The sequence below is a fragment of the Zingiber officinale genome, chromosome 5B, assembly GCF_018446385.1.
Source record: "Zingiber officinale cultivar Zhangliang chromosome 5B, Zo_v1.1, whole genome shotgun sequence".
Classification (NCBI taxonomy): domain Eukaryota; kingdom Viridiplantae; phylum Streptophyta; class Magnoliopsida; order Zingiberales; family Zingiberaceae; genus Zingiber; species Zingiber officinale.
Window position 1 is genome coordinate 14,274,489 of NC_055995.1, and position 19,596 is coordinate 14,294,084.

The 19,596-nt window shown below is 38.5% G+C and overlaps 2 protein-coding genes across 2 annotated transcripts; one reads left to right on the forward strand and one right to left on the reverse strand.

Annotated features, from left to right (window-relative positions):
• The first annotated feature begins 159 nt into the window (after window positions 1-159).
• On the forward strand, window positions 160-8,617 carry LOC121984149 (uracil-DNA glycosylase, mitochondrial-like). Its single transcript, XM_042536957.1, has 7 exons — window positions 160-463; window positions 528-748; window positions 4,129-4,287; window positions 4,917-4,947; window positions 5,447-5,582; window positions 6,745-6,828; window positions 8,435-8,617. Exons 1-7 carry the CDS (start codon window positions 190-192, stop codon window positions 8,499-8,501), a joined length of 972 nt encoding a protein of 323 aa, XP_042392891.1. The 5' UTR covers window positions 160-189; the 3' UTR covers window positions 8,502-8,617.
• Window positions 8,618-8,748: 131 nt separating this feature from the next.
• Window positions 8,749-12,018, reverse strand: LOC121984148 (inactive leucine-rich repeat receptor-like serine/threonine-protein kinase At1g60630). The gene is made up of 2 exons (XM_042536956.1): window positions 10,095-12,018; window positions 8,749-9,577 (listed from the first exon to the last, which is right to left on the reverse strand). Exons 1-2 carry the CDS (start codon window positions 11,488-11,490, stop codon window positions 8,922-8,924), a joined length of 2,052 nt encoding a protein of 683 aa, XP_042392890.1. The 5' UTR covers window positions 11,491-12,018; the 3' UTR covers window positions 8,749-8,921.
• Window positions 12,019-19,596: the final 7,578 nt, after the last annotated feature.

Below are 19,596 nucleotides of genomic sequence, written 5' to 3' on the forward strand. Positions count from 1 at the left end.
AAACGCCCCTCCTTTTCCAAAGTCCAAACCCGTCCTTTTCTCGCCGTTCCATCCCAAATAAACAGAACAGGAAAGGAAAATCAAAGCAGAGTACGGTACTCAAAGTAACCAGCAGCATTTCCCGCCAAATTAGCCTCTTTATGTACACGCCCTACGAACTCCCCTCGCCGGCTCGCCCAACGAGAGGACATGGCCTCGACGCCGAAAACCCTAGATGAATTTTTCCATCCAGCAAAACGCCTCCGGCCCCTCTCCCCCTCCTCAGCCTCCCTGGAAACTCCAACTCCCCCCGGCAAGCTCTCTCCCTCCCGCCGCGAGACTCCGCCGGAGGCCTCTGCCCCCGCTCCCTCCTCCTCCCCCGCTCTGACCCCGGAGAAGAAGCGGAGGATGGATATCAACAAGGCCCTAGCGCGATCGAGGAGGAACCTCAGTGTCTGCAGAGAAAGGATTGAGAAGGCCAAAGGTAGCGGTAATCTCTTTTTAGAGTTTTTCCTCGTCTTGTTGACTGATTTAGTCAGTAATGCCAGCCGACGGTTTGGATTATGTGAAGTTGGAGGAGCTCCTGGTTGAAGAGACTTGGCTGCAGGCTCTCCCGGGGGAGCTTCAGAAGCCGTATGCGAAGAACCTTTGTAGATATGTGGAGCGTGAGGTCAGGGGGAGTGTTCCGATATATCCTCCGCCATACCTGATTTTTTATGCTCTCCATTTGACGCCTTTCGATCAGGTGAAAGTTGTGCTTATTGGACAGGTAAAAACACAACTTTGCAACTTTATTCTAAGATACGTGAATTTTGTGTTGCTTCTTGGAGCCGATGGGTTGAATGTTCCTACATTTGGTTGATTTGCATGTCATATTTTCAGTATAAGATATATTCATTCATTTTTTTCACGCAACTTTGAAGTAAAGGCAGAAGTTATCTTTAGCGATGATGTCTAGGGTTGCTGCCTTGATGGGTTTTGGCACAGACGGTAACATGTGCATACATTTAAAATGCTTCACCTCTATTCCATGGCAGGGTCATAATTCATATAATGCTAGTGGAATGATTGCTGATTGGGACTCGGCCATTGGTCATATATAACCCAAAGCTTAACCTTTGCATACATTTAGGACTACAGAGAACTGAGTTAGCGCAACAATCTCTCTTTGATTATATGCCAGACCAAATTATACCTCGCACAAATTAGATTACTGGTGATCCCGTCTGAAAGTGGGGAGATGACATGCTGGCTAAGGAGAGGGCGTCGAGGGGCGAATGTAAGTTGAGAGTTTTTCTTTTTGGAGAAGTGGGGAGCTGAGCCCCTAAGGTTCGACCATCCTTGAGTCGGCCGGGTTTATGCTTGGACATTCGGAATCCGCTCGAACAATAGGTCCGGTCGGACTTTAGGTCGGGGGTTCATTTTGCACTTGACCACTATACTTGAATATAGAGTTTGGTCCAACCGGGCGATGTGCTTAGCGTGTCTTAGCGTGTCCGATCGACTAAAGCATTCGGCAGCGGTACTGAACTTATTTTGGCAGGGCATCAATACGACTCTAGAATTGACCCCCTTTTGACTTTTGCCGTCATATCAGCTGACTTTCTTAACGTCGAATTCAACTTTGGGGGTCCCATCTTACTCGTTGTATCAATTGGGAAGGAAGAACTTTTAGAGCAACCACAGTGGGAGCTCTTTCCGAGCTCCCACTGTGACATGGACTTGGTGAAAAACCTCCCTCCCATAGTGGAGGGAGGTTTTTTGATTAAAACGAAGAAGCGGCTTTGCCGCTGCAGAGCCGCTTCTTCGTCTTTTCATTTTTTTTTTTTTTTTTTAATAATTAAAAAAAAATCAAAAAGCCTGGTAATTAAAACCTGCTTCTCATTTCAGTGAGAACAGCCGTTGAGCAACGACTAATTTTTAGTCGTTGTTCAACGGTTATAATTTAATTTTTTAATATATAAAAAATCTATAAATATGAGATCTATTTCATTCATTCCATTGCTATCTTTGCTCTCAACTCAATTCTTCCTTTCATTCTCTATTTGTATTCGAGATGGATGAAAATCTCAATACTTCCTTTACGAATCTTTTGAATTCTTCAAATACGGAAGGAAATACATCTTCTCAAAATACTCGCATTCCTCCAAATATCCAATATCCTCATTTTTTCTCTCAATCACAATATCCTCCAAATTTTCAAAATATTTCATATGTTCCACAATATTCTCCAAATTTTCCAAATTCCCAAAGTTCTCAAAATTTTTTGCAGCCGTGGAATCCAAAACACCGCCTCAGCTCCATTTGGTATGTATCCATCCCAAGACTGGTTAGCAATGGGTAGCCAACTTGGGATGCCTTATCCTTACGGGGTTTCTCCTAATCAACCACCTGTCATACTTTCGAATGAATCTAGAAGGGCGACTATTGATTCATCTATCAGCGACAAAGAATCTCTAACGGCATCATCTGTTCCAGCAACTCAGGTGCCACCACACTCATCACAAGAAGAGCGTGAAGTTGAGCTGGAGGAAAATGAATCGAAAAGAAGATTTTGGTCTCCCAATGAAGATGTGGTCCTTGCGAAGTCATGGGCAACTATAAGCACTGATGCAATCATTGGTAATGACCAGAAGGATCAAGCTTTTTGGAAACGTATTGCTGATTACTACAACAAACATCGCCCTGGATCTATGACGAGAAGTTATCAGCGTCTGAAATCACATTATTACAGGTTTGCACCGATGGTAAATGAATTTTCTGCAACTTATAATAATTTTTATACTCATCGGCAAAGCGGTTGGAGTGACGAGAATGTGTTGGAGAATGCACTGAATATGTGGAAAGCCAACAACAATAACAAGGATTTTAAGTATATGCATGTGTGGAGGGTTCTCAAAGACTACGAGAAATATACTCCACAATCAGTTGCTCATTACTCTAACAAGAAGGCAAGGACATCCGAGTCAGGAGGAAACACTTCAACATCAAATCCAGATACAAGTGTTGATTTAGATGTCTCTGAAGTTCGCATTCGTCCGATAGGGCAAAAGGCAACGAAGAGGAAGGGCAAATCTAAAGCCAGAGAGGGCGACACAATGGAACATAACATCGACAAAGAATGATAAGATATTAAAGAATATCAAATGCAAAAAATGGCTCTGCGGGAAGTCGAGATCTTTCATAAGGATTATGAAATTCTTTTGAAGGATACCAGTGAGATGACACCAAGACAACTTTATTTACATGAGAAAATGGTGGAAAAAATTAAACAGAGACATGGCCTGGTGTAGATGAGTTTACGTTTATTTTTATATATTATTATAATGTATGTCTTTTCATTTGATGCACTGTAATATTTATGTTTTTTTTTAAATTATTAATGTTATTTCATGTTAGCAAGTGGTAAATTTAAATTTTATAAAAATTTAATGGTGTATAATGTAAAATATGAAGGAGAAATGAGAATTATATATAATGAAAAGTGTGGGACCCATGAAGGAGTTGTTGAGAGGTTTTTTGATAGTGGAAAGAGGTGTGAGGTTTTTAACTTTTGATGTGGCGCAGACATGGCAACGAAGGAGCTCACAGTGGGGTTTAACCACTGTGGATGCTCTTAGCATGCTATATAGTTCGCTCTTGGACCCACCATGTGCTGCCACCATAATGAACAAGTACTTTGCTGAACACAAGACAAAGGGAGGCAAACTCAGTCAAATACTTGGCTATCTATGCTTTCGTGACTGTTGGATGTAGTTTTGTGCTGCTAGCCTTTAAAATGCATCCTATATTCAACATGAACTTTTTTTTTGGTACGTGTGTGTTGTCACAATATTATGAGAATAATAAAAAACAATAAGCATTTTGAGCTTCACTGGAGAAGCTCATTTGGCACACTTTATATATACCCTGAAAGACGCCCTCCGCCCAACTCTCATGGGCGACTAAGCGCCCCGAGTGCATTAAATTTGGAGTACCCCGCATACTCAATCACTCATGAGCGTCGCTTATATATATATATTCAACTTTGCAGTTTTTCTCTTCCAACTCATCTAAATATTCCTTTAATTTAAAGATAACATGCAGAATTGATGAATCTCTGCTTCATTCTCTTCATCCTATGAAATTGGCGCGTAATTACTTTTACAGGATCCATATCATGGAGCTGGTCAAGCCATGGGTCTAGCTTTCTCTGTACCAGAAGGTGTCAAGATTCCTTCGAGTTTAGTCAACATTTTCAAGGAACTTCAAGAAGATTTAGGGTGTTCTGTGCCATTAAATGGAAATCTGGAAAGATGGGCAGCACAGGTAGATAATTAACACTGTCACTTATTCCTTTTTCTATTATGTTGTCACGATATCTATAACATGCAACGTGTTTTCCGTTTTCTTGACATTTCTATCCTCATAAATATAGTAGTAAACAAGTTTCTCCAAACAGAAATGATCTAATTGTATGTTTGAAATTAAAAATAAAAATAAAATGATCTTTCACAAGGCAGTACTAGGTTTGGCATATAAAGACATGGCTAAATTAATCATATTTGTCATAAGACTGATGTTCAAGCTACCACAACCTCTTGATAGTCATTTACTTATTTGAGGTCATTGCAAGATTTTGTGTAATTAACAACATTGTGCTTGGCAAATCTTTGTTATAAATTCATAATTGATTTGCAAGTATTTTGGAAGACAATCTTAAGTAAGAATACAACTTCAAGCTTTTGAATGCTTGTTCTTATTACTATTGCACACCAAAAGTTTACTTATCATGCTAGTTAATGATCTAATTCCATATGTCTGCTATTCTTGAATACTACTTATAGTTCATAGATCAGTCATTCATATTATTTCATGTTTTTCTTCGTTTTGTTGCTTTACCTGTGATATATATTTACTTGTTTGTTCTGCTAACTGATATAAGATTATTCATACAGGGTGTTCTGTTGCTTAACACTGTTCTCACTGGTATCCTTCTTTCTCTATGAATATTTCATTTATTTATCAATTGGAAAGTTGAAATCTTGCTAGATACTTTCATAACAAATTGGTTCACTATGATGGTTTGATAACATAATTAATCTTATGTGTTACAAGAGGATTAAGATGAGAAGTTAGAGAGTTAACGAGGTTGCTATTGGGTGCTCATCAACCTCTGTAGCTCTCTAACTACTTGCTATAAATGTTGGTGAGTCATACTTGCCATATATGTATCAAGCAAGTGGTCAGAGGGGATTTACATTTTTTGCTGAACATGCATACACAACACACATATATCAAGTATGACCCACCGACATGTTAATCCCCTCTAACTAGCTATATATGTATCTACTTTGAACCTATATGTTTTGATGTTATTTTATAATAACATTTTTTATTGCATTGCACTTGATAGTTTTAACTAATTTTATAAGTTGGTTCAAATCACCTGATTTTGCTGAAATGTATGTTTATTTCTCTTGATCAGTTAGGAATCATCAAGCAAACTCACATGCCAAGAAAGGGTGGGAGCCATTTACTGATGCTATTATTAGAACAATTTCTCAGAAGAAATCTGGGGTTGTTTTCCTCCTGTGGGGGAATTCTGCTCAAGAAAAGTCGAGGCAAGTGTTCTCTTTTGTTCCAAATTGATAGATAACTTGGCAATTGAAAGTCATATTGAATAATGAGCCAAGAAGTGTGTGTGTGTGTGTGTGTTGCTGTTATTGTTGAGTTAACTTTGCATTTCAGTGTGCGTGCGTGCGCTGTTATTGTTGAGTTAACTTTGCATTTCAGGTGATATTAGTTTGCCTCTCATCTGAAATACTAAGCTGATGTGGAGCTTGATGATCTGTTAGATTGGCAAATACCACATGCATTTACTCGTCCAACTCTACAGAGGATAGAAAAAAAATCAATTTAACATGATATTTGTTGTAATGCACCAAGCTCGTGGTGCTGTTTTTGATATTTGTATGACAATAAATATTGCTCATTGTGGATTACCGAAAATTTAGCAATTCACATCCCTATCTTTGGTCAAGATGATAATTTTGTATGTGCTGAAGAACATTGTACAAAATTTTAAACCCTGCACAAAATTCAAGCGATCAGGGAAGTAAATTGTATTTGATTGTAATGATCAAAGCAGAAAGAAGTATTTCCTTGATTTTTTTTTTATGAAAATAAAAGTGAATTGGTTGGGATTACCTAGTAAAAACTTCCTTGTAGGCATGAAAAATTCTTGAACAAAGTTACATGCCATAGAAGATGCATGACTCCTGGATATCTAAAGTTTAGGGTCATTGGATATATGAAAACTGAAAGCTTAGTTACTATTGATAGTTCAAAAGATTTATTAATTGGAGCTTGTAGGATACATGCTCAGTCAATCAAACTATTGAAATGCCATTATTATATTACTCTGAGTTAGTCCACATGTTGGGTTCAAACTAATCTAATCCAATTTTCCTGCCCACAGATGAGAAGTATTGAAAGTTTAAATACATAGATTGGTTCTTTTCCTTGCAACACTTTCTCAATCTATTCATCCAGTCATAAAAAAAAAATAGTTAATGCTCCAACTTCCACCATTTTTCACATATTTGCTTCCATGCTGGCTAGAGATGTGCATTAAAAGTTACAGTCACAGCATGCATCTTTCTTCCATCCTTCTTTGTATTAATTTACTATGACATTTCTCTTGATGAATTTACAGAAGTATTCTCTGAAATGCTTGATTCTGCACTACATCTGCCTTTTAATCATTATACTGTATGTTTGTAGGATGATTGATGGATCAAAACATCATATTCTGAAGGCTGCTCATCCATCTGGTCTTTCTGCAAATAGAGGGTTCTTTGGATGCAGGTTGGTTCTCAGTTCGACATGTTTTATCAAAAATTTAACTTATTTGTCTCTGCTACATAACCTTCAAGGATACCACTAAATAGAGTTGTTTTGGGAAAAAGGATTTGGGTGAGCAGGCATTGGCCGCTTGTTAGTTTTGTTGATAATGATGATCATTTTAAGAGATCCAATATGTAGATTTTTGATGAACTAAACTAGTCCTCATCACCCAATAGTACATACATTTTAACTCATAAGATGCAGCAAAATCTGAGTCTCGCACTACACAGAAATTTAGATCCCCAGATACTATCTAGTTCCAGTGGAGATGAATTATCTGAGGTTCCCGAAGCACATTAGAAAATCGTATATGTTATTTCTAGGTATCCAGTAACTCCACAATTTAAAGATTTTCCGTCCACATCTTGAATAATCCAGCTACTTGGTTCCTTGAATGGAATATATATAAAAGATTTGAATGAATAGAATTGGTGTACTAAATTGATTAATTACAATATATATAGACCGGACATAGTTGCAGTCTATTTGGTAGAATTTTGTCTAGTGGATCAACTATAGCTTTATTTATTAACAACTCTCAAAGTGAAGATTTTGAATCTTCAGTTTGCTTCAAGCATGGATGATCATCCGACACCAACTGAGATTCCTAGATTGCAAAAGCTAGATTGAATGACATACCTGCCATCGTGATAATCACACGCACAAACTTAAGAATATTTAAGACAAAGATTCATGAACTCTGGATTACTGCATAATGCTCGATTGGACGACACATGCCCATGGATGATCTGTGCGTCTTACGAAATAATCAAGGAATTATCAGAAAATGTGCATTTTATAGGATGATGAGACAGATATTGATCAGGCTTGAGCAAGGGTGATTATCAATCAACATCAGTTGGCAAATCAAAGGCAGGAGGAACTAGCTTGAAAGTTCAGAGCATTGATCAATGTAGGAATGACGGTTGTGGTTGAAAGGAAGGGGGAGGCTGCAATCATCTTGCAAACTCCCTTCCGATCAAAATACAAAAGAAAGGGAAAGCACAGAGGATCAGCCCATCTAAAATGTTATGAAAGAATATAATCTTTATATTGAATCGATTGATTGCAATACATATTTATAGAATTCTTAGTAATTGAACAAAGGTTCCTTTTTTTTGAACTCAAGTCTTATAGACTGACTATTAATTCCTATGGTCTTGTTGACCAATTCTAGCTTTATTATTCGTTGAGAAAACATGATTTGTCTTTGGCTCAGTTCCCAGTTCAATCTGGAACAAATGTGAAGATAGTGAAGCAACAAGGATTCAGGTGCTGACATCTGATCATGGCAGAATAAATCCACCAGCACTGGTTGTATTCTTAGTCAGGATATTTGAAATGCATTTACTGTTCTTTCTGTGGGAAAAGGGGGACAAGATTTAGGAAATTAACAGGAATTGTGATCCTTTTTGCCTTTTATGGTTGTATTCTTATCATAAACATGCTACATCCTTATCCTGCGTGCGTCCTCTGTATCATCTGTCTCAACAACTCTTAAAATTATAGCAATAGGTATTGTCTTTGCAATGTTTTAACATTTTTGTGCTGTCATTTGTGTTAACAGGCATTTCTCACAGACAAATCAAATCTTGGAGAAACTTGGTCTTTCGCCTATCTATTGGCAGCTGTAGATCACATGCGGTGCTGCTTGTTTCCTGGTTCTGGCTTAAGCCAGATTTTGGAGTCATTTAAACCAGGTATTATGAGATAGAGCTTTTTAGTAGGATATAACGAGATGCAGTTTTGTGATCTTGGCTGTATGCATCCAGCAAGATGATCCCATGACTTTCTAGTAGCTAACAGATTGTTTAGAGCGTATTGTGTAGGTTTATTTAGTTCGAATGGTGTTCAATTAGTGTTATGTGTTCATTTTGACTCTGGAGAAACAAATTAATTTCCTTTTATGTCAATACCGAAATCTCAAAAACATCAACAGCTCACACGCCAATTCTACCCGCCGATCGATCGCCGACGAGGAATTGATTATTCAATTATAATCCCTCTCCGTGAACTCCTTCGATCCGTACTCCCTCGCTCTGCAGCGTGTCCGACTACCGCCCCGGCGAGTGGTCGCTGCTGTTGGAGGACGCCACCATCGCCTCCGCCCGCGCCTCCCGTATCTTCAGAAGCACCTCCCTTATCGCCGGTCTCCTTTCCGCCTCCACCACCACGCACGACGATGCGATGTTCAGCAGCGTCGTCAGTTTCTCCTCCGACGCCGCCGCCTCGTTCCCTGACGAAGACCCCCCGCCGGGCTCCTCTCTGGAGTCGTTCCGCTCCGCGGCGCGCACGGATCGGACCCAGCGACCGATCTCGGCGCCGTGCTTGTCGAGGATGTCCTGGAAGGGGGCTTTCCCGGTGAGGAGCTCCAGGAGGAGGACGCCGAAACTGTAGACGTCGGAGAGCGGGGTGAAGGCGTGGGTGCTTCGCGCCTCGGGGGCGCGGTAGAACAGGGAGGCGGCGGCCGCGGCCGCGGCGGAGGACGACGATGGGAATGCGTCGTCGTGGAACAGGGCCGGGATTAGGGCGTAGTCGGCGAGGCAGGACTCAAAATCCGGGCCGAGAAGTACATTAGCGGGCTTCAGGTTCGCGTGGACCGCTGGTGGGCTGTTCTGGTGCAAGAAGGCCAGCCCAGTTGCCACGTCCTCCGCTATCTTCAAACACGACGTCCAATGAAGCGGCTTCCCGCTCCCCGACGGCCGCGACCCTGCCACAAGTAAGCCATCATCATCCATTAATTTTATTTATTGTTTTTTCTAAAGCAATTAAAATTTCCAATTTTTTTAAAAAATAAAGAATAAACAACTCGTATCCAGTAAAAGATGCCCGTTGTTCCATTCCCCGAAGCAACGGAGCAGAACTGACAACATCTCCATGTGGCTGCACAAGGAGTGGGGCAACAGCCGGAAAAGGAGGGAAGGTGTTTGTTAAGATGACGAAAAGATCAAACTGGGGCCTTGCTCAGATGAGCAAGAAGAGCGATTTTTGATCAGATGAGGGTCATTTAATGGTCACTGATACAGAGTATTGCAACATCTTAAATATCTTGGTCGTTGGCATTGAATGCCAAATATTGCACATTTTTATGTGCAAGAATTAAGATCTAACCATCAAGATTATTACTATGATCGTAATTTCATTAGTTTAAATGGAGGAGATTGAATGCAAAATAAGTTAAGCAATGAGCAGATTAGAGAAGGATTGAGGGGGTGAGGGGAACGAACCATGGATTAGGGAGAAGAGACTGCCATTGGGGAAGTAGTCGTAGACGAGAAGACGCTCCTCTTTGGCCTGGAAGTAGGCGCGAAGGGGGACTAGGTTGGGGTGGCGCAGCCGGCCAAGCTCCTCCATGCGCTGCCGGAAGGCCTCCGTCGGCGGGCGGGAGGCGTCCTTGAGTCGCTTCACCGTCACGATGAACCCGGACTCCATCACCGCCTTGTACGTGCTCCCGACCGTTCCCCGGCCCAGCGTCTCCGCCGACGCTCGCAATAGCTCCTCCAGACTGTACATCTCCCGGACGCCGCCGCAGAATACGAGCTTCTCGAGCCCCTCCGCCTCCCACGAGAATACGCCCTTTTCCTCTTCTCTTCCCCCTCCTCCTCCGCCGATGACCACCGCACCTTCTTCTTCTGGCTTGTAGCGGCCCCCGCCGGACCCGCGACCCACCGTTCGGGTCTCGACCACCGGCCGCCTCCGCTTCCTATTCCAGGCCAAAAGCAACGCAAGGGCCGAGCAAATCGACAAGAAAAGAGCCCCCGCGACAGAACTGGCGACGATGGCAATGATCCGCCTCCTGCTTTGGTTGCTGCCGGTGGGAGGCATGAAAGGTGGGAAGGCATTGACATGATCAAACGGCGATCCCGGGCTGATGGACGACGGGGGGAAGATCAACTTTTGGACGCAGGGAGTCCCAATTTGAGCCCCGCAGAGGTTTGCATTGCTGAGGAAAGAGGAAGCATTGAACTGGGACAGGGCTTGGGTGGCGGGGATTTCTCCCGAGAGGTTATTCCGGGATACATTGAGGTAGCGAAGACTGGGCTGGTCGAAAGCCGGGATCTGCCCTGTGAGGTGATTGCCCTCGAGCAAGATCTCATAGAGCCGCGGGAGGCTGATGAGAGACTCCGGAATTGGACCGGAGAGGAGATTTCCAGAGAGGACAACCACCTTTAGCCGGTGGAGAGCGTTGAGATTGGCCGGGATCCGGCCGAAGAACTGGTTGTCGCTGAGGTAGAGAGATTTGAGGTTGACGAGAGGGGAAAGGTCGGGAATGGCGCCGGAGAGCGAGTTGGATTTTAAGCTGAGTACACGAAGCTGGTCGAAAGGAGCAAGGAGGTCCCGACTCAAGGTCCCGGTGAGGTTGAGGAACTCGAGCACCAGCTTCGTCACTCTGCTAACAGGGGAGCACTGCTTCACCCCCTTCCACTCTCTGCAGAGCCAAGAGGCGGTCTCTCGCCGCCACGGCAGGGAGTCCTGAGTATCTACAGAGTTCTTCAAGGCCAAGAGGGCGGCAATGTCGCCGGCATTCGAAACATCGGCAGCAAATGAGGTCGAGAAGCAGAAGAGGAGGAGGAGGAAACACAGGTAAAAGTTGCACCTTGGAGAAGCAGGTGTTGACTCCATGGCGACGAAGAGAACATAGCAATTGGGGGCCTTCAGTGCGGCGGCAGTCCGAAGGCCGCCATGGGAGGGATGAGGAGGAGAAGCAGGAGCATCTCAGGATTGTTCCTGAATCACATTGAACCCATCAGAAACCAAAAGGCGGGATCTTTGGACGCGCGAGAGCAATGCGCCGCGATGTTGGCGGGTGGCGGAAATGTGCGAGGCCGTCGATCTCAGTGCACGGGTTTAGCTTCACGTGAGTTAATCAGGAGCGGAGAAAGGTAAAGCAGAGGATATAACCCATATTAATTACTCTCTCTCTCTCCCTCTCTCTCTCTCTGATGCACTCGCACCTCAATTAATTTCTCTTCCTCAGCTCCTTTACCTCCCTTCAATGGCATGGAATCCGATGGACCTTCCGCCGCTGAAGTGGAAATGGAGGGGGAAGAGAGACGGGAAGGTAACTGAGGAGCTGACAGTCACAGCCGCCAGAGAAGCTCAGAGACAGTGGTGTCTCTTTGATATCTCGTGGAAGGAGTGACTCGATTTAAAACTAATCTGCCAGGCAAAAGAAGAAGATAAAGTAAAACAATAAATGTCTCGAAAAGAGATGTATCCTTGCTGGCATGAAGGAAGAAGTGCAAACCAAGCAACAAAATTGTAATGATTGATGTGCATCAAGATAAAAATAAAAAAAAAATACAAAATTAATGTTGTTTAGTCATATTTAATTTATAAATTGTTTAAGTGAAACCTATAGGTATAAACGATAAATTTAGATGGCTAAAATTGAGCCATTCAAAAAATAGATTTATCTAAATTAATTAAAAAAATTAATTAAGTATTATTTTAAAAAATTAAATGTGAAAATAGATGAGAAAGAATATAATTAACTCATAAAATATAATATTATCCTAAAAATTATAAAAAAACTCATTCTCCATTTAGCATTTTCTATATATAAAAGGTAAAAATTTAAAAATGTCTCTTATTTTTATTACTACTAAAAGGACATTATATTTTTAAAAAATATTAAAAGATTTTTTTATTTTAAAAATATCCATAATATGACTTATGATTATTTATAATATTATTATCAGTTTTTTTTACTGAACCGCGTAGGTGACTTTACCAATTACCTAGATCACGTACATGACTTTGGATATTAACAAATCACGTATGGGATACCTTTTTTACCCTCGACACTTTCCCTCGTTCTCGCCCATGTCACGTTCGTTCTCATTCGAAGTAAGGGAGAAAATTGAATCCTGCTCGAGCCATCCTGAATCGAACAACTTTTTCATTTTCCCATAAAAAAAAACTCCCAATGGATGCATGAAATTCCAAAATAGCAAAACTTCTTCATTGTCAAAATTGCAAAACCCTAGCTGCCACTACGTTTTCGTCGCGTGGGTTTCTAGCCGAAGCTCCTGCATCATTGACTTCTTCAACTCCACTGGCGTCTTTGTTCTCCGACAGTTTGGAAGCCTGATTCTTATCCTTCACCCGTTGCTATGTTCCTGGAAGTTTCGAGGTCCGACTCCGGTTTCACTACCTTCTCCACATTAGCTCTTTCTTGTCTTACTGCATTAGCTCATCCTTCCCGTTGCATGACCTCTAGTAAAAAGATTCCATCCAACTACAAATTCTATTTTTTGATTCGTAATCCAGCTAAAAAATCACTCATCTAGGACAATGTCAAAACATTCAGCAACATCGCCAAAGGTAATAATATTTAGATTATAATTTTTTTCTGTGTTTTTAAAATTTTATTTAGTTTAATACCCTGATTATAATTGAATTTAACTTAGTTCATGAATTTAGTTTTACAAAAGTTATGTGATCAAATTATCTTAAGCATCGTTATTTAGCTATTTCATCAAGCTTTATTTATGAAAACACATCATTTTAGTTGTTTACCATTGGTTTGATTTGTACAATCATCATGTACATATTCAATTGTTATATATTATATTTAATTATGTTAATAATATTTAGATGAATTACCCAAAATATACTTAAGATAAATAGTATATTTTGTTTCCTTCTATATCATACTTTCTACCTATAATGTTATAAGGATTTCTTAAGAGCATAGAGGGGATATTCAAAAGATATTAAAAATCATTGGGCACAAATTTATACGGATAATTTTATTTTTGGTGGCATGCAATCGGGCCCACCTTTTAGCCCACCAAAAGGTGAACAATGGTTATTTTTATTTATTTTTAAAAATTAATCATTTGGAAAAAATTAATCGTTTGTAATGTTTCTTTTTAAATAATAAATTAATATTAAAATAATTATATTAAATAATTATTAAAATATATTGATAAATATTAAATAAAAAATATTTATGGATAAATGATAGATGAAATATACTAATTTGAAGAATTGGAAAAATATAATTAATTTTATTTAAATATAAAATTAGATGAAAATTAATAAAATAATCGTGGGACCCATAAATATTTAATTGGTGAGATATTTGATTGTGAAATTTGAGATATCGGAGTGAGATGTTTGGTAGGTGGGATACATAATATTTGGTTAGAAGAATATTTGATTGTGAGATTTGAGATAATTGAGGAGTGAGATATTTGATTGATGATGTGGAAGTGGGGACTACAAATATTTGGGAGAAATATTTAGTGTTGTTGTAGATACTCTAATCTAAATAGGTTATATCATCTTTAAACACCATATGTGCTTATAGATTTTATCGTGTTGTTTTGCTTAGTTCATCAACTTAGTTTATCTTATCTTATCTCCAAATTTAATATTTTTTAGATTATATGTTATTTTTTTATTCATTATAATTCTTTAATTGTTCTGGTAAGTAAATTTAGTTTAGCTTATTTTTATAAAAGATATTTGATTGAAATTTACAAAACTTGATTATTTTTTTTGTTATACAATAGAAAATTTAAAAAAATTGCTTCTAATTCTGCAATTGAGATCCAATTATCAACTTTGGAGGAAAAGTTACATTGAATAAGTAAGTTAGGATATTTTATAGATTTATTCTGAAACTTCCACAAAAGGAAAGACAAAGGGAGAAAAGGGTCATTCAGGAGTTATTCTTCATATTTGAAAATTGGGATGTGAAAGCAAAGATATTTAAATTCTCCAACGTAAATGTGTACTTCACAACCAAAGATGAAGCATTATTGTTTGGAATCCCAAATAGAGGTAGACATGTCTAGATGGATTCCAATGTTGTTTTTGATGCATTATTCAAAATATTTTTTTGGAAGGAAAAAACTAAATCGATTCGAATTGAAAATTTTATTAAGGACATATTCTTTCTAAATGGATTCAGATATAGATGTTTTACTATTTTGTATATTTTATATTTTGTATCTTTTTCCTTCTATTTTGTTTGCTTCTACTACATATAAGCTGTAGGATCGAAAAGCACTAGAAGGGGAGGGGGGGGGGAGGTGAGGGGTGAATAACGCTCGTGGTAAATTCGTTCGTTTTAAAAGAATTGATCAAAGATACGCAGCGGAATAGTAAACATCAAACACAAACACCAAGATTTTACTTGGTTCAGAGTCTATGGCGACTCCTACTCCAAGGCCCGCACGTAAGAGTGTTTTCGATGGGCAATCACTATAGCTTCGAAAATTTACAAATCAAAGTACACTTTAAATGCAATAAATAAAAGTATACCGACAAATAAGAAAAGAGAATTTAAGGCTTTCGGTTGTCGCAGTCGAGTTATGGCTTTGTCGGATCATCCTTTGAGCAGTTCACAGTAAAAAGACTGCCAAAATCAAGTGTGTTTCATGCATCAATTCGTGCCCTGCTTATATAGGGTCGTTGAAGGTGCCTTCAAACTCCTTGGAAGGCTCCTTCAGCGAACTCTTATCCCCCAAATCTCAGTCGTCGATAAGCTCCGCTGCGGTTGCTGATTATCCATCCGAATGCGTTCCATGGAAGGCGCCTTCCATTAGTTGTCCAAGGCATCTTCAGCATACTTAGAAGACACCTTCTGCCCTGCTTCCTGCACAGCTGCAACCAAAGCGCCCGAGGCGCCTCCTGAAGGTGCTGAAATTCCGTTCTGTTTCAATTTCCCTGTACAAAAATTGTACAAATACAGAACTTTTCCTAGCAACCCGCATGTTTGATCAGACATGTGTTTGATCAATCAAGCAAGTTTTTGACGGATCAAAGCATACCTTGATCGAAGTACAAGATCGCTGGCCTCTTGTGTTGGTATTCAAAATCGATACAAAGAAAACTAAACTAATTACGCAGCGGAATCAAAGAACTAGTTGTATTTTTTCTTTGTAGCTAAAGACCTCTTGATCTTCTGCTGTATACCTTTCCTCTTTTTGGATGTCGTGTGGGCTACGATCTACCAAGACAAAAACCACCCTTCTTCTCTTCTTTGTTTCCAAACTGCCGACCACCAAAAGGAGGCTCTAGGATGGGCGCCCTCTCCTCTTCTTCCTCTTCTCCAAGCCACCGACCACCAAGGGATCTAAGCAAGAGGCGCCGACCCCTAGCAAGCAAAAGGAAACCGCCGGCCCTAGCAAGGAAGAGGAAACTGCCGACCCTATCAAGGAAGAGGAAACCGCTAGCCCTAGCAAGGAAGAGAATTGTGGAAAACTTATGTTTAGGGGGTGCCACCTCCCCTTTTAATAACCCTTGTCGTTGGTTACAAAGAAAGAAAAATAACAGAATTCTGTTTAGAAAAAATCTCCCTTTTTTATAACCCTTGTTGTTTGTTTAGAAAAAAGCTCCCTTTTTTTATAACCTTTGTCGTCGGTTACAAAGAAAGAAAAATAACATAATTATGTTTAGAAAAAATTTTCCCTTTTATTATAATCGAATTCTGTTGGGGTGGATGCGAGGCTTTATATAGAGGCTATAATAGGGACTTAGAGGAGGAATTGGTTTAAGCCTCCTGATGGGCTTGAGCTTCCTGTGTTCAGCCTAAACACTCAACTCAAGTCCATCAATAATAACCCATACCACTAAAGGGTTATTATTGAACTACTGTATCAATCCCATATTACAATATGAGCTCCTCCTTATCATGAGTGCGTTAATCTCCCTGTGTTTAAGATATCGTATGTCCATTAATTAAATGAGTTACTGATAACTCAATTAATTAACATCTGATTTCAAAAGTAGTACCACTTAACTTTATTATCATGTCGGACTAAGTCCACCTACAGAGTTTACATGATAATCCTTATGAGCTCCTCAAGGGGATATCATTAGCCTAAATAATTAGGACACATATTCTTTCTATAATTAACAACACACCATATAAACAATACTATCTCACAACTCATCAGGCCTATTGATTTAACGAATAAATCTCGCCCATTGATAAGTTAAAAAAATAAATACTAAGTATACAGTCTTATTATTATATAGGAATTAAGAGTACGCACATCCATAATAACAGAGGTTCTGTTCTTTTATGTAGTCAGCACAAATCAAACAATCTCAAACGGTCCTGCTCAATACACACATAGTGTACTAGTGTAATTTTATAGTCAAGACAGACTAATATCAAATTATACTATAACCGTTCCAATGGTTTGTCCCAATCCATCTTGGTTGTGAGCTACTATTTATAATGTATAAGGAACCGATAACATGATCTTCTGTGTAGTACCACACACCATGTTATCTACAATATAAATTAAATAGACAACTGCATTGACATATATATAAATATAAAATGCAAACATTTGACCAAAGTGATTCTCATTTAAAAAATTTCAAAACAGATGTTCATACAAAAGCTAGGTTTATAGTATACATCCCAACACCTCCAATAGCCCCGGAGGCACCTCGGACATTGTTCATCTGAGTCAAACATGCTCAATTCGCTTCCTGCAAACTAGGTTAGTCCAAGAAACCAACCATATCCTGTAAAATAAAGTTTAGCATAATATAGACATGAAAAATAAAGCTTTTGGCAGTCTTCGGACTGTCCAGTTCCGACTTCAAGTTTCTCGAAAATCCTAGGTCAAACCGACACCTACTGTTCCTTCTTCGGGGAACACGTCCTCACCTACTCCTCTCAGGAGAAGTTACCTATTGTCAGATTGATCCTCCAGACCAATTAGACTTTTGCTCAGCACCTGAAGCTTCCGGTCTTCATGTTGGATGCCCACTCCATGACCCGTCTAAACTTCCACCCAGTTCGCAACACTAGGATTTCAACCTAGAGTCCCCGACTCTAGGATTTTGCCCAAAGCGCTCGACCCGCCAAGACTTTCCGCCTAGGATTACCACCCCTAGGACCTAGGGTTATCGCCCCCTAGGGTTTTCCACCTGCCTAACCGCAACTAGGACTTTTCATCACATAGGGTTGCCACCCTCTAGGACTTATGGTTACCACCCCCTAGGATTTTCCACTTGCCTAGAATCCACTAGGACTTTTGCCTAAGAACACTTAGGATTTTCCTACAATCTCATTCAAACTTGTTAGACAACAAATAATCTTAACTCTGAACCCTTTGACATAATCAAAACACAGGTTCGATCGTCTGGTACTTCCCGCATCAACAATCTCCTCCTTTTTTATTATGACAACTTGGTTCAAAGTTAAGTAAAACATAACGATAATTAGGGAATTTTAACATGAGCATAAATATAATAATTTATAAAAAAAACTTCCTTATGTTCCCCCTTTCACAAAAATTATGTTTCACTTAACTTTAACCTCTCTCCCCCCCTTTGACATATATCAAAAAGAAAATAAGTAGAGAGAAGGTTGTTTAATATGTTTAACTCAGGCTCCCCTGAAGGGTAGTACTTAAAAAAACTTAACTAAACTTAGCTTTGAAAATAATTGATTTGAAAAAACACTTAGCTAAATTAGAAATGTTTTAAAAATACTTAGCTTTTTCAAAAAAAACTTTGTCAAGTACTTAGGTTTTTGAAAAACTTTTGATAAAAACTTGGCTTTAAAAAGATTTGGATAAAACATTTAACTTTAAAATGAATTTCTTATAAAATTTTTTTTGATAAAAGCTTAGTTTCAAAAAATTTGATCAAAACTTAGTTAAGTACTTAGCTTTAAAATGATGTGGATAAAAGCTCAGTTAAGTACTTAGGTTAAAAAAAGATTTTCATAAAAAACTTAGTTAAAAAAAATTATAAAAAGCTTAGTTAAGTACTTAGCTTAAAAAAATTGATAAAAAGCTTAGTTAAGTACTTGTTTTTTTAGATACAAAAATATTTAAACTCACTTTTTCAAAAAAATATTTAAGGATTATTTTTTTTAAAAAATGGTTAAACAGGAAAATTGAATTTCCAAAAAAAACTTTAACTTTTCAAAGAGCAAAAAGAAAAGTTTAACTTTGAAATTTTGAAAAAGAATACTTTAACTTTTCAAAACAAAAAATTAACTTAACTTGACTGCCTTCACTCCCCCTTGATTAATGTCATAAAAAATATTTTGAGGATCCTAGAGTCCAAGCATGTGTAAGATAAAAGAAATGATTTATTTTTCTAATTTTTCAAGGTAGTTTTCTATTTTCCTAATTTTTCATCTCACCCTTTCTAAGTTATCAAACATGTAAAACTTTTGAGTTTGTGTGAGACGGAGTTAAGTTTATTTTAATTTTATCAATATAAAAAATATTGAAATTGAGATTTTTAAAATATAAGTTTGAATTTTCAATGAGTTTGAATTTAAAAATTTAAAATATAAGTTTAATTAGATTTAAACATTTGACAATAATTAGAATTTTTGAAGATTTTGAAAATATATTGAAAATTAATAATTTTTTAGTTTAATTACAATTTTAAAATTAATTATGATTTTATAAATAATTATGATTTTGAAATTAATTATGATTTTATAAATAATTATGATTTTGAAATTAGTTTTTCAAAATTAAGTAAGTTAACTTAATTGAATTAATTTTAATTAATTTAGGTTTGTTTAACTACTTTAAATCTAGGTCCATGTCACCCTTTTCTAGATCAGGGAACCTTAATAGTCTTGTGAGATGATTAATTTAATGTTCGATTTAAATTCCAATCTAAGGATTAATTTACAATTGAGTTAGACTAAGGTTTTACAGTTAATCAATTAAATATTTATTTCAATGATTGACTTTTAGGCTGTGGCGAGGCACTAGGCCTTCT